Here is a 25,630-nt window from a genome sequence, read left to right as displayed (position 1 = left end):
TTATCTACTTAAAAAGGCAGTGTACTTAGAGTGGGGTCAACATACTTAAAGGGGCAATGCGCTTCTCTCTCTCACACACACAGTGTGTGTGTGTCTGTCTCGCCCTCTCTCTCTCTCACACACACACATACACACACACGGTGTGTGTGTCTCTCTCTCTCACACACACACACACTCACTGGATATCTCAAACACACATGCAACACCACCACCACCCCCGCTTTTTGGAAAGTGGTGGGAGTGGTGCGCTCCAGTGGGATAGCATGGGTTCATCATCACGTTCAGTTTCTGCAGCGAATGTTTGCAGCCACTGCCATGCGTCTATTGTGTCTCCTCCCTCCATGTGTGCTGCCTTGTAGAGTGTGAGGCTACATTAACAAGAATGTGTTAACCCTTGAGGGCTGAGTCGAGTGCTAGTTCATCATTTAGCAGTAAGGCATTCCCTGGGAAATATCCCATCCTTTTTCACCCTCTGACTCCACCACCTCAACCAAGCTTCATAATCATCACTGCTGTGTACAGTATTAAATTGTTTAAAACTTATACTGTGTACACTGTATATAAAACTTATACTATATATATAGTCTTTTGTCTGGCGAAAAAAACGCCCTGGAACCTAACCCCCCATTTACTTTAATTCTTATGGGGAAATTGGATTCACGTAACATAGTGTCACTTAAAGTTGCATTTTTCAGGAACATAACTACAACATTAAGCGAGGAGTTACTGTATATAAGCTGTAGTGAAAACCAGCCAAGAGCAGAAAGAATGCCAGTAAACTGCATCTGTTCCATGTCTCTCACCCACTAAGTCTGATCCTCTGATCTGTATGTACACAAAGCTATCACTGATCACAAGAGAGCTCTGCCAAACCGGCACTGCAGCACTGAGCCTGAAGACTCTACAGAGTGATAGACGATCAGACAAATTATATGTTTAAAAACATTTAATCCTAAACACTAATTCCTTTAACTTTCACCAGTGACTATGTGGCACTCTAATTCTTCCTTGCTCTACATGTTTCCACTGTAATATACACCTGAAAATGCTCCCAACACCTAATGGAGGTGTCACAACACCAAGAATATAAAACCAACGTCTTCTTCTCTTCAGAATGTCTACCGTGTGGCTAAGCTAATGACCACTCCCACTTCCAAGCCAGCTGGTAGTGAAGACTACTGACCTCAATCTGCTGAATGGCTTCTTCCCGCAGACGGATGGCATCCAGGTCCTCTTCTGTGATTTCCGAGAGCAGGGCTTGATCCTGACTCTGGTTCTGCCACATGCCATCTCCTCCATTAAAAATCTTCTCATCATCAGCCAGGTCGGAGAAGGGGGTCTTGGGACTCTGCTGAGATGGGGAAAATGATGTAAGGCAGGGTTAGATTTAACAACATGGTTGCTGCTTTTACTTACCAGGCAGATTATGCAAAACAAAGCTCCATGTACCAATATAGTGCCTTTGGAATGCATTTTGGGGGATGCAGGCTAAGAACCAAAGCGCCCCCGCACCATAAAACTGCCCACAGTCCCCAGAGTGGGGCCAGGAGTGGAGCCCTGGGTGTGGGTCATGCAGCCATACCCCAAATATGGCCGCGTGGGGCCGGGCAGCTGCCAGGACCCTGAGCACCGAGCCAGGAGCGGAGCACCCAGCGGGATTGGCAGCCAGGACCTGAGAAGAGGGGACAGGAGTGGAGCCCCACCTAAAACCTGGGGCAAACCCCATTGGTTTCCAGACACTCCCACCAAACCTACCCAAAGACCCACTCTACCACCCTGTGCCCCACTGCAGCACTCACCAGCCTCCTGCTGGCAGGAATGCTGGTGCAGGCTGCAAGACGCTGTCTCCCCCTCAGCCAGCCCCGCCCCCTGCCATACCAGAGCGGCAAATTTTGAATTTTTTTTTAGCACAGAGCTGGGCTGCAGCTGTATGCTAACTGGGCTGCATGTGGACCATGGGCCGCATGTTGAGAACCGCTGAGACAGATGATGGGTAGGAGAAGGGAAGAATTATCCCAGTTCTATAAATGGGGAACTTAAAAGGTCAAGTGACATGCCCAAGGTAGCACGGAAGTGTTGGTAGAGCTCGGAATTGAACTGAGATCTCCTGAGACCCAGGCCAATGCCTTCGCCACATCATCTCTCTCATCATATATCATATCATATATATCTCATCATACAGGCCCTGATCCAGCAGAGCACTTATGCACACATTTAAGTTTAAGCACATTAGTCCCACTGTTATTACTTATTAAGTCTACGATACTCTACAGTATATTCGACACTTTACCAAAGCATACGCAATTTTCCTACCCTGAAGACTTTATGATCTAATTTACAGTATATGAGTTATCAGAGAGTGACGAACCGTGTGTATGACGTGAGTAGGAAGGAGAGCTGCAACAGCAATACGATAATATAGTTATCACTATGGGCAACCCATGGTTCCATTTTGGTTTGCTTTTTGAATTAACTCACTGGCGGCTCACACAGCAGGCGTTCGTTTTTAGGAAGCATTTAAGGCTCCGCATGGTGTAACATTAAGCACGTAAGTAGCTCCATCAAACTGGCATTGCTCCCAGTTTCGCTTATCAAAAGTTAAACTAAAATGGCAGTCCAGCTGCTTGCAATGATATGAAATTGGAGGAAGACATGGTTATTGCTACCTCAGCAGCAAGTGTCTCTCAGGGGCTGGGTTTGGGAAGGAAATACCTTGCTACTTTGCAATGGTCCTGGTTCTGAATGTTGCCAATTGCCCTCAATTTACATTGAATGAATGAGAATCAAGAACTCTTAGCAGCTCACTAGAGGTGCACAACACCCTGCAAAATTGGGTCTTTTAAAAACTGCATTAAAAAAGCAGTCTGGTCACCTTGAAAGGGATGATGACCCCAGCCACAGGGTATGTGCCTGAAGAGCAAAACAGTACCTGTAAAATTATCTCTGCTTTTTGGAGGAAGTGTGAAGGGGGAACAAAGAGATTGGGAATACAGGGCCCAAGACTTTCAAAATGGGTGCCTAAACTCAAACTCTTCAGGTCATATTTCATCATCTAATATGGGTTGGATTTTCAGAAATGCTGTGCATCTGACTCTCTGACTTCAGTTGGACCTGCTGGATGTTCAGGGCATTTGGAAATTGGACCACTTATTTAGGTGCATAAATATGGACTTAGGAATCTAACTTTAGGCACCCATTTTTGAAAATCTTCGCTGGGGAAAACAATCTGTATGCATAAAAAGGGGGGAACATTCAAAAACAATGTTCCTCAAAATTATAAATAGAGAAGGAGATCCTTGCCATCAGTATTTTCCATTATTTCTTCCTCTCCTTCCCTGAGAACTATTTTCTGGAGTGGAAGGATATGTTATAAAAGGAAACTCATCACAAAAATGAGGTTTAAAAATGCATTTAAAATTACCAAGCCACATTTTAATAGCATTAAGACATTCCAGGGGGTGTATTATTGGTCCACTAATAGACGTGTCAGACAGTTGAAAGCAGATGGCAGACTGCCAACATCACCTGAGGCATGTATTAATCGACCAATAAAACACCCTGGAGTACCCTAATGTAAGTCTTGTAGCTATGAAGGTCTCTTCTCAACTCAGCACATGTCTCACGTATTAAGGTTAATGGGAATTGCACACACAGTCATCACGATCACATTTTCACAGGGCTATCCAATCACAATTCATACCATCTTTATCAAATTTGTTCAGTGTTTTCTAGAAGGGGCTGTACAGGATCAAGGGGAAAGCCACCACCCCAACAAACATACATCAGATGTCTTGGCACCATCAAACTATGCACATAGCTATTCTATGTAACCATGTGTTCCTCTCATTGTTACCCTTGTTCTATCTTCCTCTACTCCCTATTTGTTACACACACTCATTTTTGTGTCTTGTCTTAAATTAGCATTTACACTCTTTGGGATAGGGTCCATTTCTTCCTATGCAGTTTTACAGTACAATGGGACTGCAGTCTTGATTGGTTTTTCGCCTTCCTCTGTAGCATGGGGCACGGGTCACTTGAGGGAGGCTTCTCTGCTCCTTGAAGTCTTTAAACCACAATTTGATTACTTCAATAGCTCAGACATAGGTGAGGTTTTTCGTAGGAGTGGTTGGGTGAGATTCTGTGGCCTGCGCTGTGCAGGAGGTTGGACTAGATGATCAGAATGGTCCCTTCTGACCTTAATATCTATGAATCTACGAATCTATGGGTGTTGTATTGCAATATAAGTAAATAAATAAATCCACAATAATCCACCTCTACCACAACAACAGATATGGCTCCAATATCTCCTTAAAATGCATGGGCACTGATATGTTTAAATAGATTATGGTCCAAGCACATTATATTCATGTTCTTCCTATTAAACAGACTGGTGACATGAGTTAACTTCAGAGTCACTGAAGACAGCTCTGTGAATCTGTCTCCTGGACATCTTGCAAAGAAGCCACATGAATGAGTGATCCTGTATTAAAGAAAAGAATAGGATGTGTGCTGGCTATAATTTCCTGCAAGACACAAAAATGGAGTTGTTAACTCTCCATAGAGTCATTATGTCTGGCTACTATGATCCAGTAATTTGCTGATTATTTTGATGTAGTATGTGGCCCTCATATAATGGGTTGAATGAACAAACCCCTTGTTTTCAAGCAGCACCAAATGGAAACTCTCAGCTAACAAAGACTTGGATTTAAATGTGTAAAGAAATCTAATTCGATTTAATATTTTGGATTGTAAATTATATTTTAATTGGGTTTTACTTGTATTTCCTTTACATTTTGAAATTTGTTTTGTTATTGTATTTGCAAATGTTACACTTATAATCAACAAAGTTATAACAGAGACACTCGTTGATCTTCCATAGTTAAAGTTGCAATCTGAGATGGGCTTAAAATGAGGCATAATTTCCTGGTTTCCTCTATACATATGTAGCTTTTCAGTATGAAATGGTGCTAGATTCTATGCTATCTGAATTTTCTATGCAATTGTTGTTTAGATTCTTTTTATACATTTTTAATAGGAAATGCTTTGAAGTTGGTCTGTTCTTGAAGTTTGCCTGTGGCAGACTTCTGTCAGTATGTATCTTTAAAACAAACATTATATCTGCAAAGGTATTGGTAGAGAAGTGAAAAAGTTCAGTATTTGTGATGTGCTGGATAGTTTTTGAAAACAAATTTTTAGGACTAAGGGTCATTTTTTGTTGTTATTCAACGTATGTGACAACTAATGAACAAACAGTAGCCAAAGCACATTCTCTCCATTGGATAAAATCTTCTCTGTAGGATAAAATCTTTTCTGCCTGCAGCTATAGTTTTATCCAATTTTATCCTACAAATAAGGTTGTATGTGCAGTTCTTGATAGAAAAAGTTGCATCTGTCCGGCTGGATATAAAATTTGTCAGTAGCTGTACTTCTCTAGCAGATAAAATCTTCATTTCAGCAACTGCACTCAGGGGTGCTGAGAGCCATTGACACAAACTGTAAATCCTGTATATGATGGAAACCATTTCAAGCCATGAACTATGGCAGCACTCCAGTACCCCTAGTTCCAGCATCTATGGCTGCGCTTCTGTGACACAGCCCCAGAAATTACCTCCACGGAGTTCCACCCCCATTCGGCTGCTTAAACATTTTAATGGGAAAAAAATGTAGGAAATTAATACACAAAAACTTAATTGTGAAATGGTTAAAGTTGCCTCACACGAGACACGTGACAAAAACAACAAATCAACAAAGCGCGGAAATGAAAAGTTAAGCCACCTAACACTATATGCCCTCTCTTTTTCCACCCACAAGCACAACCTTACAGCTCCCATATCTACAGTATGCCAGAGATCCTGCACAGCATATCTTTAGAGGACCAGAGAATGTCCCATACAAAGAACAGTTGCTCTGTCAGTGACTCAAAACTATAGGTTTCAGAGTAGCAGCCGTGTTAGTCTGTATTCGCAAAAAGAAAAGGAGTACTTGTGGCACCTTAGAGACTAACAAATTTATTAGAGCATAAGCTTTCGTGAGCTACAGCAATGCATCCGATGAAGTGAGCTGTAGCTCACGAAAGCTTATGCTCTAATAAATTTGTTAGTCTCTAAGGTGCCACAAGTACTCCTTTTCTTTTTTTCAAAACTATAGCTCTCTTTTACACATCTAACTTTCAAGACACTATTACTGATGCTCATTGCAAGTTCTACTCCTACTGGAAATTAAAAGAAACAGACAAAACAGTGCGAGAGATAGTAGAGGGAAAGGCCAGGAAGTGCTGAGGCACACGATGAAGCAAACACACATGTATTTGCACCCCTTGATAATCTGTACCTTATTCCCTAATAACCAGAAACTTCTATGCTTAAACTCTGTACCGTTTTCTTTTTACTTCAACATCATCGTAATAAAATTATAGCATGTTGATATTTTGCTGACTTTTCAACCCTAACTAGGCTTAATGTGAATTCAGTTTATCATATTCCATTATGTCAGTGGTGAAAACAGTCTTCTCCATTGGCTGTCTCCAGGACAAGGGATCCTTGAAATGTCAGGGCTCCCTTGTCCACGTGATCTCAACTCTTGGCTGCTGTCTTTCACAGCTTTCTTTTTTGAATAGGTGGGAGAATAGACGGAGATGCTATTAAGAGGTCTTGAATGACAAATTCTGTCACTTGCTTACCTTTGTTTTATTACAATGGTTATGACAAAGCTGTCAGTGTCCTCAAAACTTGTGGGAAGCACAATTGGAGTGGCAACCTAATTCTGGATGACCAGGGGAAACATACGTAACGTTTACACAACTTCTTCACCATCCACACACACACCTTATATAGGTTTCAGAGTAGCAGCCGTGTTAGTCTGTATTCGCAAACAGAAAAGGAGTACTTGTGGCACCTTAGAGACTAACAAATTTATTTGAGCATAAGCTTTTGTGAGCTACAGCATCGGAATGCATCCGATAAAGTGAGCTGTAACTCATGAAAGCTTATGCTCAAATAAATTTGTTAGTCTCTAAGGTGCCACAAGTACTCCTTTTCTTTTTCCTCAGGTGTATTCAAGTCCCATAGGAACTTGGAAAATGCCTTTTCTATCCCAGATCACACCACTATGACCCACGCCATTCCATGCCACTAGTTTGACATCCAGCTCCACTAGTGGCCAGTTCCTAACTAATGGTATACAGAGCCTTTTCATTTCTAGGCCATCAGTTCAAACCCAATCCAGGTTATGTAATCAGGACTGTCCTTTGGCATACCTGCCTCTTTCTACCCCTGTTCTGACCCTTCCTGCAGCCTCCTACCACAGCTGGCTGCTGCAGCCTGGTGAGTCTTCCTCTAGAGGGGATCTAGTACTTAAAAGTGAAAAAGCCTCCAGCCTGCCATACCTATTAGCACAACACTGAAACTGTTAAAGACCCATTCACATGGTAATGAAGCCATTTAACAGGCACTTGCCAACCCACACTACACACTGTTAAAAGAAAAGGAGTACTTGTGGCACCTTAGAGACTAACAAATTTATTAGAGCATAAGCTTTCGTGAGCTACAGCTCACTTCATCGGATGCATTTGGTGGAAAAAACAGAGGAGAGATTTATATACACACACACAGAGAACATGAAACAATGGGTTTATCATACACACTGTAAGGAGAGTGATCACTTAAGATAAGCCATCACCCACAGCAGGGGGGGGAAAGGAGGAAAACCTTCCATGGTGACAAGCAGGTAGGCTAATTCCAGCAGTTAACAAGAATATCAGAGGAACAGTGGGGGGTGGGGTGGGGGGGAGAAATACCATGGGGAAATAGTTTTACTTTGTGTAATGACTCATCCATTCCCAGTCTCTATTCAAGCCTAAGTTAATTGTATCCAGTTTGCAAATTAATTCCAATTCAGCAGTCTCTCCTTGGAGTCTGTTTTTGAAGCTTTTTTGTTGAAGTATAGCCACTCTTAGGTCTGTGATCGAGTGACCAGAGAGATTGAAGTGTTCTCCAACTGGTTTTTGAATGTTATAATTCTTGACGTCTGATTTGTGTCCATTCATTCTTTTACGTAGAGACTGTCCAGTTTGGCCAATGTACATGGCAGAGGGGCATTGCTGGCACATGATGGCATATATCACATTGGTAGATGCGCAGGTGAACGAGCCTCTGATAGTGTGGCTGATGTGATTAGGCCCTATGATGGTATCCCCTGAATAGATATGTGGACAGAGTTGGCAACGGGCTTTGTTGCAAGGATAGGTTCCTGGGTTAGTGGTTCTGTTGTGTGGTGTGTGGTTGCTGGTGAGTATTTGCTTCAGATTGGGGGGCTGTCTGTAAGCAAGGACTGGTCTATCTCCCAAGATCTGAGAGAGCGATGGCTCGTCCTTCAGGATAGGTTGTAGATCCTTGATGATGCGTTGGAGAGGTTTTAGTTGGGGGCTGAAGGTGATGGCTAGTGGCGTTCTGTTGTTTTCTTTGTTGGGCCTGTCCTGTAGTAGGTGACTTCTGGGTACTCTTCTGGCTCTGTCAATCTGTTTCTTCACTTCAGCAGGTGGGTATTGTAGTTGTAGGAATGCATGATAGAGATCTTGTAGGTGTTTGTCTCTGTCTGAGGGGTTGGAGCAAATGCGGTTATATCGTAGCGCTTGGCTGTAGACAATGGATCGAGTGGTATGATCTGGATGAAAGCTAGAGGCATGTAGGTAGGAATAGCGGTCAGTAGGTTTCCGATATAGGGTGGTGTTTATGTGACCATCGCTTATTAGCACCGTAGTGTCCAGGAAGTGGATCTCTTGTGTGGACTGGTCCAGGCTGAGGTTGATGGTGGGATGGAAATTGTTGAAATCATGGTGGAATTCCTCAAGAGCTTCTTTTCCATGGGTCCAGATGATGAAGATGTCATCAATGTAGCGCAAGTAGAGTAGGGGCATTAGGGGACGAGAGCTGAGGAAGCGTTGTTCTAAGTCAGCCATAAAAATGTTGGCATACTGTGGGGCCATGCGGGTACCCATCGCAGTGCCGCTGATTTGAAGGTATACATTGTCACCAAATGTGAAATAGTTATGGGTCAGGACAAAGTCACAAAGTTCTGCCACCAGGTTAGCCGTGACAGTATCGGGGATACTGTTCCTGACGGCTTGTAGTCCATCTTTGTGTGGAGTGTTGGTGTAGAGGGCTTCTACATCCATAGTGGCTAGGATGGTGTTTTTAGGAAGATCACCAATGGACTGTAGTTTCCTCAGGAAATCGGTGGTGTCTCGAAGATAGCTGGGAGTGCTGGTAACGAAGGGCCTGAGGAGGGAGTCTACATAGCCAGACAATCCTGCTGTCAGGGTGCCAATGCCTGAGATGATGGGGCGTCCAGGATTTCCAGGTTTATGGATCTTGGGTATCAGATAGAATACCCCAGGTCGGGGCTCCAGGGGTGTGTCTGTGCGGATTTGTTCTTGTGCTTTTTCAGGGAGTTTCTTGAGCAAATGCTGTAGTTTCTTTTGGTAACTCTCAGTGGGATCAGAACACAGTGCCATCCACAGCCTCAGAAACAACTCTGACATCATAATCAAAAAGGCTGACAAAGGAGGTGCTGTCGTCATCATGAATAGGTCGGAGTATGAACAAGAGGCTACTAGGCAGCTCTCCGACACCACTTTCTACAAGCCATTACCCTCTGATCCCACTGAGAGTTACCAAAAGAAACTACCTTAGAACAACGCTTCCTCAGCTCTCGTCCCCTAATGCCCCTACTCTACTTGCGCTACATTGATGACATCTTCATCATCTGGACCCATGGAAAAGAAGCTCTTGAGGAATTCCACCATGATTTCAACAATTTCCATCCCACCATCAACCTCAGCCTGGACCAGTCCACACAAGAGATCCACTTCCTGGACACTACGGTGCTAATAAGCGATGGTCACATAAACACCACTCTATATCGGAAACCTACTGACCGCTATTCCTACCTACATGCCTCTAGCTTTCATCCAGATCATACCACTCGATCCATTGTCTACAGCCAAGCGCTACGATATAACCGCATTTGCTCCAACCCCTCAGACAGAGACAAACACCTACAAGATCTCTATCATGCATTCCTACAACTACAATACCCACCTGCTGAAGTGAAGAAACAGATTGACAGAGCCAGAAGAGTACCCAGAAGTCACCTACTACAGGACAGGCCCAACAAAGAAAACAACAGAACGCCACTAGCCATCACCTTCAGCCCCCAACTAAAACCTCTCCAACGCATCATCAAGGATCTACAACCTATCCTGAAGGACGAGCCATCGCTCTCTCAGATCTTGGGAGATAGACCAGTCCTTGCTTACAGACAGCCCCCCAATCTGAAGCAAATACTCACCAGCAACCACACACCACACAACAGAACCACTAACCCAGGAACCTATCCTTGCAACAAAGCCCGTTGCCAACTCTGTCCACATATCTATTCAGGGGATACCATCATAGGGCCTAATCACATCAGCCACACTATCAGAGGCTCGTTCACCTGCGCATCTACCAATGTGATATATGCCATCATGTGCCAGCAATGCCCCTCTGCCATGTACATTGGCCAAACTGGACAGTCTCTACGTAAAAGAATGAATGGACACAAATCAGACGTCAAGAATTATAACATTCAAAAACCAGTTGGAGAACACTTCAATCTCTCTGGTCACTCGATCACAGACCTAAGAGTGGCTATACTTCAACAAAAAAGCTTCAAAAACAGACTCCAAGGAGAGACTGCTGAATTGGAATTAATTTGCAAACTGGATACAATTAACTTAGGCTTGAATAGAGACTGGGAATGGATGAGTCATTACACAAAGTAAAACTATTTCCCCATGGTATTTCTCCCCCCCACCCCACCCCCCACTGTTCCTCTGATATTCTTGTTAACTGCTGGAATTAGCCTACCTGCTTGTCACCATGGAAGGTTTTCCTCCTTCCCCCCCCCTGCTGTGGGTGATGGCTTATCTTAAGTGATCACTCTCCTTACAGTGTGTATGATAAACCCATTGTTTCATGTTCTCTGTGTGTGTGTATATAAATCTCTCCTCTGTTTTTTCCACCAAATGCATCCGATGAAGTGAGCTGTAGCTCACGAAAGCTTATGCTCTAATAAATTTGTTAGTCTCTAAGGTGCCACAAGTACTCCTTTTCTTTTTGCGAATACAGACTAACACGGCTGCTACTCTGATACACGCTGTTAGTTTCTGAATTTACTGACAAAATCAGGTGTGCAGGATTGTAATATTTACTCGGAATACGTTCGTCTACAGGACCTTCGTTTAAAATTTGCTTTAAAAATATTTCATTAGTGTGTTGCTGAAGATTATAAAATAGTATCTCTAAAAAATTCTTGCAAACATTTTTAGATGCACAATCTGAGTATTTATCTTTAGCCTTAAATGCTTGGATCTTCAAACATATTTTTTTTAAATAAATCCTTCAAAAGACCACCCTTATCTAAAATACACGTGTGAGCCTGGGCTGCCATCAGGCATAGGGGCACCAATTTAATAATACTACATAGGGCCCCATAAATCCTAAGGATGGTCCTGTATGTAATAATAACAATACCTAGCCTTGTTGTGAAAGCTGTACTTGCAAGATTTCAACAGAATCACTCGGGATTTATATCCATGTAACAGAGAGGAGAATTTGGCTCACATAATCAAACTGAATACTACAAATGGCAAACTGGTCCATGACAACCATTCACAATCACGTAAATCTGTAATGCAGTGGGAACTTTGCGCACACCAGGCTATAAACCAAACTGGGGTGCTCTCCCTCCTTTACTCTTCAGGTTTTCCTATACCCCTAGCAGGAATATGACCACAATAAGGAATCACCCACACACCTACCTCTCTTCATGTAAGGTATCACATCTCATCTAGGGAACTTTTTGGCCGTAGCATTTGCACGAACTGCAAACACAGCAATCTAGAGATGTGTATCTCTTACTTTACAGTATGCGTATACATCTAAAAAGACGGACTAACCTTCATGAGGATAATCCCACTCTCAATAGCATGCATGAAGATTAACATTTAATTGTACTTGGAATAATGAGGCCAGAATGCCTCCATTAAAGAACACTAAAATGCTTTACAGCACTGGCCCAAAAGACCATCGCTTGCAATACCGTTAGTTACAATGTTGGAATGCTACTGGTGAATTTTTATTGGCATGAACAAAAATGATGTGGAATAGCCAGCTCTGTCTTCCCAGCTGCAATATATAGCTACATTAAAAAGACACAAATTAGATTAGATAATCTTTCTCAAACCATCCTTCCAAAACAACTAACCTTGCAAACTCAGAAAGATTTAGAGATGTATCTCGTCAAGCAGAAGCCCAAAGCAATTACAGGTAGAAAAGCCTCTGGCAGCTGCAAAACAAGTGGCCTGGGACTTCTAAATCTTTTAGAGAAGTGAAATAGTGAGATTACAACTTTGCATTATCTTTCACACAGAAGAGAGTAGCAGTGATTGGTAACCAGAGCTCCGTTATCTTATGAGAGGTACTTTACCATGTCAATGGGGGGAAAAAATCCAATCAGAATGTGTCCATTCCATGCCCTCCTCTCCCTCTCCCTCTCCCTCTCAACATGACCTTTATTAGACAGTGTTAGAGACATTAATTTCAGCTCCTAAACTACAGTTGCTTTAAATAATATGTCTTCTATCCATAGCACTTGCAGCTTCAACAAACACAATTACAGAAATCACTCCAACTTTTTAAACTATGTAAATATGATTATGATATACCACCGTAGTCTGAGAATAAACTCTGTGAGTCTGTATTTGTGTTTCTGTCTGTAGTGCCTTTACATTTATTGTAACTAGGATCTTTCCGAGGTTGTTGTTTTTCTTATCAACACTTGGTCAAATTTCAACTGGAATGAGATGGAACCAAAGCCAAGCAAAAAATAAACCAATCAGTTCTACTGATTTTCTGTTATATGCCAGTACTTGCAGCTATAGGGACAGTGAAATAGTGGGAGGTATTTGTAATATCAGTTTGTATTTCAGCACATCTATATTTGTGTTTAGCATTTTTCATCCTTCTAATCGCTGAGGTCATGAAGCCTATAGAAAGGCTTATTAGTCTTGTGGAACTGCTGGCGCTGGAAGAGACTTGGTAGCAGAGCAGCTAGTTCATCTCCCCTACTGTTTTCTTCTCTCTTGTTGCAAGAGCTTATTACCTCTCCAACCTCGTGATCTTGACCTCACATGGTTCTTCCATTCCCTAGCTGAGCTTACTATACTTTGAGCTTGGATGAGTTAAATTATGTGCCTGTGACAGCTCAGGTGGAGGAGAAATAAACCACTATTTTGAGGCTCAGCAATCTGAATCAAAAGGGCTCTTCACAGATAGCATGTCTTTGCAGCCCGGGTGACCCAGGTCAGCCTAAATCTAAAAGGAGAGTTCTTCTGATAGAACTCCCTGAAAGAATAATAAGTCTTACTTGTACTCACCCTCACACCAACATGTGTCAGCTCCCTGAAATGATGGCATACACCTGTGTCAGATATTGAGCGAGCTGAGTCTTCAGTACAACCTTTCACTGAAACTATCACCTGCTTATCTGTACCTACCTGTAACTATCACTAAATCCTAGGCATGTTCTGTAAGAAAAAAGCTTTGCCTGCTTCTACTTTCAGTCTTCTCTCTTCCTTTAGAGGGCTTTATCTACAGTGCCAACAGATGGTCCTGCAGCAATGTGTGTGAAGTGGAATAATAATGATGAGCAGAGGCGTACACAGTCCCTTCTCCACAAGCTCATAGTAATTTTAAAATCATCCATTTCATTTAATGAGCAAAGTTTTGATCACAAACATCCATGCACACCCAAACTGGGATACTCTGCTGTCACCAGCTTCAGACGGCATCTGTATATATGCAAAACAACACAGACAAAAGTTTCCTAGGTTTGGCATCAATGTGTGTTGGCTGGTATTTTTTATTGCACAGCATCACATTTTTAAAAGCTGCTTCTGCCCTTTCCTGGCTGTCTGAATTACAGCCTCATAATTCTTAGACTCCACAGCATTCTGCCCACTGGCAAAGTTTCCCAGAGGCCACAGCTGAAAATTGTACAGTACATCTCTTCTATAACTGAGAACAGGCAGAAAACCACTCCACTTACAAGCTCCCTCTCTGAATTTCTCATACAGCCATCATTTCTGTATCTAGGTACCAATTACAAGGATTAGTAGGAGCATCATGGTTGTCTAAGAAGAACCATATTCTATGCACCTCCCAGTAGACGGTCATGCTTTCGGATGGTTAGTTTGGACACTGATTATGGAAGAAAATGAAAAAAAGGAAGAATGCCACTAGTTCCTTTGGTAGCATCCTTTATTATGCAAAGAGGAAAATCTTTCTTTGGCTTCTGACAGGGGCAAGAACCAAACTCAGCCTCATTTCCAGTGGAAGGAAGTTCAAAAGACAAAGGTCCATGAATGAAAATGCCCTGCTCTTGAGAGATTCACCTTCAGCACAGCCACAAAAACCCTGCTGATCATAGTATCCTTGGAGTGAATGAGGGGGGATTAAAACAGAGCAGGAGGAAGCTGATGGGAAAGCAAAGGGAAACAAGTCCTCTTCTTCCAAGTGACTCCTTTCCCATCTCAGAGAGGGAACAAATGACCAAGACAAGATTTGCTGCATGCTCATGGTATTTGTGCAAAATGGAGTCTGCACATGATATTATATATCAGCACCAAACAAATACATTGGTGGGCTACGTTCTCTGTGATGCACAGTGAAAGAATTCATAACTATTAGCCATTAACTGCTTTTTCAGATTGTTAGAATTCTCAGTCACCTTAGGAACAACTTTGACCTCAGGAGTACAAATAAAAGCCTCTTTGGGAATAAACACCTTTAACACTTTTTCTGCTGACTGCTGCCATAGCTTCACTGCCCCAAACTTTGATGTATGTTTTCATACTTTACATAGTTATATGAATGATTTCCATACTTTCGATAGTTAAATATTTTCAACATAAGAATCTATTGTAAAGGGTTGAGCACCAAGGCTAACATGTGACTGACATATGAGAAAAGCCTGCCCATTTCACAGCCTCTGTATTGTTCAACTTCGTGATATAACAACGAATTTACCATAAGTTGATCCCACATTAGGGTGACTATGTTAATTTTGGTCTACCAGCCGGAGTCCAACTTGGGAAATCATATTTAATCTACCTTCATGCTTGCAGCAATTTCAGTCAGCATGGGATGGGGGGAGGGAGAAACTTTCAAGGCTTTCACACATCATTTAAAATATTTTTTTTAATTAAACCCTAAATTTGCAACAATAAAGTCTCTGGATCCAAGTTTTCCAAGATTTTCTGGATCCAAGAAACCCAAGAGTTTCTATGTTCTCAGTGTAATTTCATTTGTTTATTTAAAACCACATATTACATATCCCTAGAATGTAGCAGAACCCTTTATTTGTTAAGTCTTCTTCCATATAGGTTAGACTGCATAGGGTTGTGCCATTTTTGTGTACTGAAGAATATAGGAATTAGAATTAGACACTAAATTACAGGCAGGCTACAGATATATTCCCTTCCACGCAATCTATACATCACCAGTAGCATGTATTCTGGCCAAGTCTGGGACTTTTTGTGTACCAAGGGAAAAAAAAGAAGTCCCAGACTTGGCCAGAATACATGCTACTGGTGATATATAGCTTGCGTGGAAGGGAATATATCTGTAGCCTGCCTGTAATTTAGTGTCTAATTCTAATTCCTATATTCTTCAGTACACAAAAATGGCACAACCCTATGCAGTCTAACCTATATGGAAGAAGACTTAACAAATAAAGGGTTCTGCTACATTCTAGGGATATGTAATATGTGGTTTTAAATAAACAAATGAAATTACACTGAGAACATAGAAACTGCCTGTCACATTACGGGGGTTCAAATCCAGACTAGCGAACGGTTGTGTAACCACTTGACCTGAAACCTGGGGGCCTTACAATGCTTTGCTGATATAGTTCCCTACCTGGGATGCTCATGGCTAACCTACACAAGCATGTAGGTCACACTCTGAGTGTCTGTGTGCTACGCAGCCCTGTGTGCGAGACAGCTCTGACCCCAGACGTCTGCCTAATGCCCTGCTTTCAGGCTTTCACCAGACTTTACAACCAGCAAGTGACCCCAACCCACTCTCAGGACCAATCCTATTCAACTTATTCATAAATGATCTGGAGAAAGGTGTAAACAGTGAGGTGGCAAAGTTTGCAGATGATACCAAACTGCTCAAGATAGTTAAGACCAAAGCAGACTGTGAAGAACTTCAAAAAGATCTCACAAAACTAAGTGACTGGGCAACAAAATGGCAAATGAAATTTAATGTGGGTAAATGTAAAGTAATGCCCATTCGAAAAAATAACCTCAACTATACATACAATATGATGGGGGCTAATTTAGCTACAACTAATCAGGAGAAAGATCTTGGAGTCATCGTGGATAGTTCTTTGAAGACGTCCAGGCAGTATGCAGCAGCAGTCAAAAAAAAACAAACAAGATGTTAGGAATCATTAAAAAAGGGATAGAGAATAAGACAGAGAATATCTTATTGCCCTTATATAAAGCCATGATACACCCACATCTTGAATACTGCATACAGATGTGGTCCCCATATCTCAAAAAAGATATACTGGCATTAGAAAAGGTTCAGAAAAGGGCAACTAAAATGATTAGGGGTTTGGAATGGGTCCCATATGAGGAGAGATTAAAGAGGCTAGGACTTTTCAGCTTGGAAAAGAGGCGACTAAGGGGAGATATGATAGAGGTATATAAAATCATGAGTGATGTGGAGAAAGTGAATAAGGAAAAGTTATTTACTTGTTCCCATAATATAAAAACTAGGGGCCACCAAATGAAATTAATGGGCAGCAGGTTTAAAACAAATAAAAGGAAGTTCTTCTTCATACAGCACACAGTCAACCTGTGGAACTCCTTGCCTGAGGAGGTTGTGAAGGCTAGGACTATAACAGGGTTTAAAAGATAATTGGATAAATTCATGGAGGCTAAGTCCATTAATGGCTATTAGCCAGGATGGGTAAGGTATGGTGTCCCTAGCTCCTGTTTGTCAGAGGGTGGAGATGGATGGCAGGAGAGAGATCACAGATCTGTGACCTGTTAGGTCCACTCCTTCTGGGGCACCTGGCATTGGTCACTGTCGGTAGACAGGATACTGGGCTGGATGGACCTCTGGTCTGACCCAGTATAGCCATTCTTATGTTCTGTCCTGAATTTCCCCCTACAACGCCTGCCCTGAAGTGTCCAGCCCTCTCCTGGATCACCCAGAGAAATAATAAGGTACGTTACTGCTGTAAAGAATCATCATATACAGCAGTTTATTACTTTAACTGGCGATAATATTCATGGCAAGTTAAACACAGCACTGAGGCGGTTTATAATAAAAATAAACAATTTCATTAACAAAGATGCAGGGATTAAGTGGGTTCAAGTATAAGGCATGAAGCTACAAAGAATTACAAGTACAAAACAAAAACAGGGTTCTAATGGCTAAGACTTAATTTAACATGCTACTGTCCGGGTTCAAGGTAAAATCCTTACTGCATGCTTCCAGCAAGATAACTCAAAAGGGCTGACCACCCCTTTGGCAAGGACATCTCCACAGAAGAACATCCCTTGTCTCCCAGGTGAAAGAGATCATAGGGGATCTCTTCCCCTCATTCTATAGTCCAGTTCCCAGAGACTCTAGTGCCCCCCGGCCCGCAGATTGAAGGACCCTTCTTTCTCAGCTTGCAAGCTCAGCTCTCCCCTCTTTCATCTGCCCAGTGATGGATGCCTGAAATAGCTTTCGCTTACATCTCCCAAAATTCCTTGTTATGAGAGGCAGGATCACCTCATGCAGTTCTTCCCTTCCTGTGGACTTCCCATCCCCCTGCTAATTTCTATGCAAATGGGGCTTCCATTGTTTTTGGTCACACCTTGCTTAACTTCATTGGAGACAGGTAGATAGCTGTGACATTCCCACCTGTCAGGGTAGGAACAGTTTCTTCCTTCGTTTGCCCACACTATTTAGGCATAATATCAATGAGTATTCTTAATCCTTCCTATAGTGGTAATAGATGCATTTTAAAATGATATTAATAATCAGTCTGTTGCAGGCATTCATAAAAGATCTAGCACAATACACTTCTATAATGCAGTAATACAGCAGTATACAATCACTTGATTCAATTGCTGATCATTTGAGGCTCAGACCCCGCCTCTCTTTATAGCTCAAATAAAATTCCTCTTCCTGCTGAGGGTTAGCCATGCTGTCTCTTTCCCCACTTGTTAGTTTGGTAGCTTTGTTTATCTGGCATGCCAACATATGGTCTTTACCTGATGATAAAGTTGGTCCAGACATGCTGACAACAACCACCTTGTGAGTGTTGATGGTTCTGTTTACCACACATGAACATTGCAATCCCATTGTCTCTGGTCAATCCTGCTTCATTTCTATTCCAGACCTGGTCAGACCTGTTTACCAACTCCCCCTGACCTGCCTGGTTTAAACACATTTCAGTCATAATTCCAGCAATAGATCCATAACTCTTAACACATACCATGCACATACATCAGTCAAGAATATTAATGATTAGTGAGTTATGAGCCTTCCAATGACATATTATGACACCTTTTAGATACAGATTATAACAATAATTAATTGGGGTACATTGAACTGATCAGACCAGATGAAACTCATTACCCAATAGCCAGTGAGCCTCCTTGCCCTCTGGCACTGGGATGTTCTTAGTGTCACATTGCCAGATTGGAATAATCCTATAGTTTATCTAGTATAGACTTTGACCTCTTTCAGAGGTCTGTAAAGCATGTTTCAAAGAAAGGAAGAAAATGGCCATAACCAACCTGAATAATCTGTCCTCTAGGGAGAGCTAATAAACATTTATTGTGATTGTGGCATGATGTCTGTGTGCAGCATGATGCTGCACTAGAGACATGCACAGGGTCACACATGACAACAGTGTGGATTTGCATCCAGACAAACAAGGTGGGTGGCAACTCTCAGTACAAGATCAACAAAGTTTAACAAAACAAAAACAACAACAAAAGAGAGAAAAAATATATAAACCTCATTTCCATTAACAACAACAATATGGTTATTACTGATACACTGGAGATTTCAAGAAAGAGGAGCTGAAGATTATAGGCAAATTCTGTCATAAATATATATTTGCAACCAAAATGAATGCAAAGTGAAATAACAATGGGAAGCATAAATATTATTCAACTGAATAAAACAGCATATCCAAGACTGTTTGCCATGGAGAATTAAGTGGAAAGCATTTTGCTTCTTAGCTAATTTATTCGGTGTAAATTCTGTATAGGGCAAAAAGTTGTTAATTTAATTTTTCAAATGGTGGCAAGAAGTAGGAAGTGGGTACATGGGAACGCTACAGACTGATTTATTTTCCTGGAATGTTCCATATTGTATTTCTGTTATATATTCATCAAGATGGTGACCTAATATGTGATTAGCAAGCAAACATCCCGATGGTTTTTACTAGCTTGAAAAACTATCAAAATATTTTCATCATAATAAATTGTGAAGATAGAAAGAGAAAAAATCCTGAAAAATTTTCTGTTCAGCCCCTCAGGAACTTATCACCACAGCATAAGTGTTCAACATGTGTTCATTCTCCAAAGAGCATTGGGATATTAGCTTACCTAACTGTATTGTAGATAGATGGTCCACAGATAGCCTTGGGATCATGACTTCATTGCCTTTTTATAGGCTCACATACTATTCTTATTCCTTGTATTGTCTTATTTATATTGTTGAATTTCTGCAGTTATAGTGTCTGGACCACTCAGCAAGCCTATTCCAATTGTTCTTAATGTAAGAACTTTCTCCCCTCAATACTTACCCTAAATGTTTCCTTCTTTAGCTTCAGGCCATCAGCACTAGCATCAGATCATCTAACATTGTAAATAAATTATCCATTCTTCATGTATATTGTCACCTTGAAGATATTTATAGACTGTAATCATGTCTCTTCTGGGTCTTCTTTCCCAAACTACATACATTTAGCTTCTTCATTTTCTCATCTGATGTGGTATATTCCAGCCCCAGTGTTATTTCCGCTGTCCTTATTTGTATTCAATTTTTTAAAAAATCTTTCCTGAACAGTCAAGACCAGGACTATAAGTAATAACCCTGGATGATCACGCCAGTGCTCTGTAGCTTATAACAGTTTCTATACTTTGTATTAGCACTTTCATCCAAAAAAAATCCAATGATTTTGCAAATGCTAAAGTGTATTCTGAAAAACCACTGCAAATACTGCAGCCAGTGGTTACATGCTTATTGACTCTCAATAATTTTCTTAGCAGATGGGCTCAATTTACAAGTTAAAAAAAAGTTGATTCCCACCTCCCTCTCCCGGCTGCTAGTCTCAAAGAGAATCAAATTTGGGTCCTTTCCATTTCACACATCCTTATTACTAATAAAGGTTCCACCTGAGTCGACCTAAGCAACTTCAGTGTTAACAATGGAATTACACCTGTGTAACTGACTGAAATTTGGCAAACCATTTCACTGATGATCCACCAGATGGAACAGAATCCTGCTCACTTTCCTGTAGCTGCCTGCATTGGCTCTGCACGACTAGCAGGAATACACAGAATTAAACCTCATTTTAGTCACTAAAACTGGCAGATCCACCTCTGAACACACACAGTAGGCAGGTCTCAACTGTAAGAAGAGGACATTTTTACACAGTCACTTTTAAACCTAGAACAGCATTCAAGCCTCACAATATCCTCTGAGGTGGATAAGCATTAGATTCTGGCATTGAGAAGTTGCTTGCTCAAAGTCACACAGTTTCTGTGTCTACATTAGAGAAATGTATGCTTGCAGCTTGCATCGGTTCAGAACATCCCTCTTAGGAATCCTATTTCAAGTGCACAATGTATTGCATCCACACAGAATGGTCCCTGCAAACACTGAAGAGCACATACATTTCTGCACTTATCCCATAATGCCTGGTACAGCTCCCTACAGCAGGTGCAAAATGACTATAGTATAAAATATATTTGTACCTGCTAACATTTTTCTTGTCTCCTGTAAATGGTTCTGTCCGGCATGAGGAGCCACATATGCATTGTAGGGACCAGGGACTGCCTTCGTGTTCATCAATGCTGCTATACGGGGTGTGGGTTCAGAGACAGGCAACTGGGCAGAGCAGAGGTTAGCAGATACTTCCTCAGCCCTATATTCTACCAGCTTGGGAGGAAGAGAAGAGCAGGACCATTCTGGGATTGCAGTAGAAAGAGAATTTGCACCACTGGTACCAATTGCTACCTATACTGGCACTGCATCGGGGGAGACTGGAACAGTTGAGGATAACATGGTGGTTAGATGGTTACACTTGCTTGAAGCAAGGCTATACCAAACAGAGGTATCAGCTTGCACTGTTGACAGGAACCTCACATGTGGCTATGCGCTATATTGCATGTGCTCGGGGATCCCAATGGTGGCTAGCACGCCTAATTTATTGAATGGCAGACATGGCCAAGGAGGCAGTGACAAAGCTGGGACTGACTGCCAGTATGCTACACTAACCACCAATCCATATTTCCTTTTTTAAGGAAATTCGCTTCTCTTGTGCATTTACAGGAGGAGGACTGTTGTTTGTAAGCGTTACCAAAGCAATGACAAAAAACAAACTGATTTTCTTTATTCATTTTTTTCAGTTGAATGACCTTCTCTTCCTTCCTACCAGAGACAGGGCTCCATTTTGAGAAGTGCTGAGTGCCTTCTGCTGAAGGCCCTCAATTCCTATTGCAGTCACTGACACTGGAGGGCACTCGGCATCCCCCAAGGATTGGGCCTCTAATAGGCTAAAGATACATGGAGGACATGGAGTGATCAAAGCTATATATTGGTACCCTTCAAGACCACGCGGCATCAAAACGTTGATAGATTCCTTCTGTATTTGCTCATCTTTAAAGGGTTATGACCTGCACATTGGTGCGTCTGGTAAATTGATATAATGTGTGGTTAAAGGGGACTAATGGCTACAGTAATTGATTGTTTGATGGATAGCCAGAGAACACTTTCAGTATGTGAGTTTCTGCTACAGTCCAAGACATTTTCATTCTCCGTTTAACCCAACACTGATTGCTTGCATGAATTATCTCTTTCTCTGACTGCAGATATAATTTTTCCTAATAAACACTGCATTAGAAACAAACTGTGTGTGTGGGGGGGGGAATAGAAAGTAAAATCCTTGATGTTGTATCCTGTGAGGAAGAAATAGAGTCTACTGTGCAGAGACACAGATTATGGAATTTGTACTGCCCAGACAAGAAGTCTTTGTTTCTCCACACTGTAATGCTCAAATGACATAATAGATGGGAAGAAGCTGGAAGGCCAATTTAAATTAGATAAGGCACCCATGACTGCCAAGGGAAGAGTACTGAATGCCGAAACAGAGAGGTACTGAATGCCGAAACAGAGAGGTCCTTATTTCAATTCTGGGTCCCACTCACCACCTTTCTGGTTCCTCTCCTTTTCCCCCCACAGGCTGTGCTCGTATGTTATGAAGATTAGTCCCATCCTTCTATATAGGGCTTTATTCTGCAAGGTGCTAAGTGCTCCAAACTGGGTGCTCAGCTCCTTTGAGGAGGCGCTTAGCACCTTGTGGGATCAGTTCATTAGTGGGTAAGATCCTGAAAGCGGTGACCTATCTGCCTGACACATTCCTAAAACATTCTTGTTGATATGTGAAATAAAAGGATCATTAATATTGGTTTAAAAATCATCCAGATATTATGACTATTGGCCTTTCTTGAAATGTACAGACTTGAACAGAACATCGAAGGTCTCCAGACCAAGAATCAATCTGCGGGAAAACTTTGTCAAGGTTAAGCTTCAATCAAGGGCCGACTGCTACGGAACCAGCATGACCAGGAATAACTAGACGAGGCTGCTTGCTAATCCCAATTCATTTCAGAGCTACACACTTAATATGCTGAAAGCTGCTGCAGTTTGTAAATCTGCTTTTATTGAAAAATTGGTGATGAGCAAAATGCATAATGTTCTCTATTAGTCTCCATCTTGTGTGCTTCCCCTGGGCATTGAGATATTCTTATATTGTTTTCCTAGCTGTTCCTCAAGCATATTTACATTGTCAGTTTCACAATATGTATCATTATATCAATAGGAGCTATTTAAACATTAATAGCATGGTTATGGGCAAAAATGCAACTGATCATATCACGTACTACTAAAAGGAAAACATATGTCACAGAATTGGTTTAATTGTTCTTTGTTCTGGAATCTTATCTTTGACAAAAGTTCTACGCAGAGAGGAAGGGAGATGGGGAGACAGTAAGAGGGAGAACAGATGAAGAAGAGAGGACTCTGACCTGACAAGAATGAATGAAGGACAGAAGATGCTGATGAAAGGGAAGTGGGAGACAGAGAGGGAAGATAAGAGGGAGTTGATAGAGACTCATGGTGAGCCAGAAGCAGAGCTAAAAGTAATCTGTCTACCAGTTTCAGATTATTATAATTTATAGACCACGGTGCCCATCTCAGATGAATGGCCAGCTCCTCACAATCACAAAAATAATCAATTGTGTGGGATACCATCACCTGATCCTAATGGATCAGTGCAACTGAGGAAGACGGGATTCCCAACATCCCAAATATATTTCTAGCATGTGTCTGGGGCAGCAAGGTGGTAGTCCTTCCCAACCCAAAATACAGCCCTTAATTTAATCCTTTCAAATACTGTCATTTGCACGCAACACCAAATGTGTCCATTTGTGAATAAGAATTACTGCAGTTAAGTGTCCAAACCATTTATAGTCAGACAAATGAACCAGTTGTTCATTTGTCTCTTATACCCCTAGTAAACTGGTTTTTGCCAACACTTCCTGGCAGACACACTCAAATCTTATTTACTATAGGGGGGTACTGGTAATTGAAGACTCTCTGTTACACACTAACTGCATTGATTCTCTGAAGTTACACTAGTGATTCTGAACAGAATTTTGCCCGGTGTTATAATACACATGCATGAGGGGACAGAGTAAATGTTGCATGCACATTTCCTGTGCTCAACTGTGCTACTTGAAAGATCTCTTAAAACAGGGCCAGATTTTGACATCTTTACTTATGCTGAATAGTGCCTTACTCTGTGTGAAGTCCTATTAGACCCAATGGGACTACCTGTGGAGTAAGGTGTTACTCAGTGTGAGTAAAGGTATCAGAATTTTGCCCACAGCTTTTTCTATGGAGTATTTAACCTATATTTATGTTGCATTTTTCTTTTCCATTTGTCTCAAGAGTCCTTGTTTTTCCCCTGATGCTGCTCAGATTGACCATAGCTTAGTTTTACTAGCCAGCAAACATAGACCAGATCCATACATTTCTCAATAATTGGTTGGACTCAGTCAGAACTTGGATGGGAAACTTCCATGGTGTGCATGACTCAGTAAACCAAGTAATTCCTCCAAGGCTCTGGTAAGCCAATGGCCCAGTGTGCTGTTAGGTTTTGTGATGCTGGCAGGCCAAATGCTGGCTCTTGCCTAGGCTGCAGGGATTAGCTAAGAACTGACACATTTATAGCTGGAAACCAGACCAGTTCCCCTGTATGTGAGTTGTATTCAAAATAGGTATTAGTTTTCTACGAATGCATTTAGACTCTATGAAATGCTTGGAAGTTGCTACATACATTAATCTCATTTGCAATGTCTGTATTCCATGTAAAAAAATATGCACATTTTGCTTTACAACTTTGAAAATGTTTGCTCTGAACATGTAAATCAGGCCCAGGAATCGTTCCCCCATCCATCCACAGGGTCTATCAAAATCAGATGTGTCATCAAGGGCCATCACAATACAAAGGATTGATTAATGGCCCTACTGCACCTGGGAAATGCTACCTGCAAGGAAGCTCATCCTGTGGGTTTGGAAGCTGAATGAAGGAAATAAAATAAAGTCACAGGAAAATTTTCCATCTTTTTGGCTGTCTGAAATCTAAAGGGTCACAGACTCTAAACTGAAGCCAGATAACCCTAGGGACTGACTTCTGGGTCCGCCCTGAAAAACACTTTGAATTGACAGCTCACTATAACTCTGTACTCTTAGGATTTAAATGGTAACTCATTGGTGTGTATGTTTGCTTGCTTTAACCTGTAAATAGCTCTGTTATTCCTTTTTCTTGGTTAATAAACCTTCACATAGTTTATTACAGGATTAGCTAAAGGTGTTGTCTTTGGTGTAAGATCTGGGGCACCAATTGATCTTCGGTAGGTGATTGGTTTCTTGGGAGTGGAAGCAACCCGAATGTGGTGTGATATTTGGTGTAAACGACCATTTATCACTAAGTCCAGTTTGTCTGTGTGTCAAGACAGACTGGAGAGTTTAAGGGGACTTTCAGTGACTGGATGGTAAAGACTGTCCCAGTGATCCAGGGGAGTCACATTTGTTACTGGCTTGATGAAATCCAATTAGGGAACACACCACTAGTTTGCGGTGTCTGCCCTGAGGCAGGCACTCGCAGCCACTTTGGAAAGCATGATCCCTCTAAGGCTCTGGCAAGCTGATGTCCCAGTGTG

General features: G+C 41.7%; 1 protein-coding gene across 16 annotated transcripts in view; it reads right to left on the bottom strand.

Annotated features, from left to right (window-relative positions):
* The window catches only part of TSNARE1 (t-SNARE domain containing 1), a 688,236-nt gene that overhangs the window by 265,489 nt on the left and 397,117 nt on the right, over positions 1 to 25,630 (bottom strand). For 14 of the 16 annotated variants that reach the window (XM_043507264.1, XM_043507267.1, XM_038393468.2 and 11 more), the window contains one exon: positions 1,184 to 1,351. In XM_043507264.1, coding sequence (XP_043363199.1) covers positions 1,184 to 1,351 — 168 coding nt within the window. The remainder of the gene's footprint in view (positions 1 to 1,183; positions 1,352 to 25,630) is intronic. The other 2 variants (XM_043507269.1, XM_043507266.1) reach the window with 1 other exon arrangement.

Source organism: Dermochelys coriacea, chromosome 2 (genome assembly GCF_009764565.3).
Source record: "Dermochelys coriacea isolate rDerCor1 chromosome 2, rDerCor1.pri.v4, whole genome shotgun sequence".
Classification (NCBI taxonomy): Eukaryota; Metazoa; Chordata; order Testudines; family Dermochelyidae; genus Dermochelys; species Dermochelys coriacea.
This window is presented reverse-complemented; position numbering and strand designations above follow the sequence as displayed.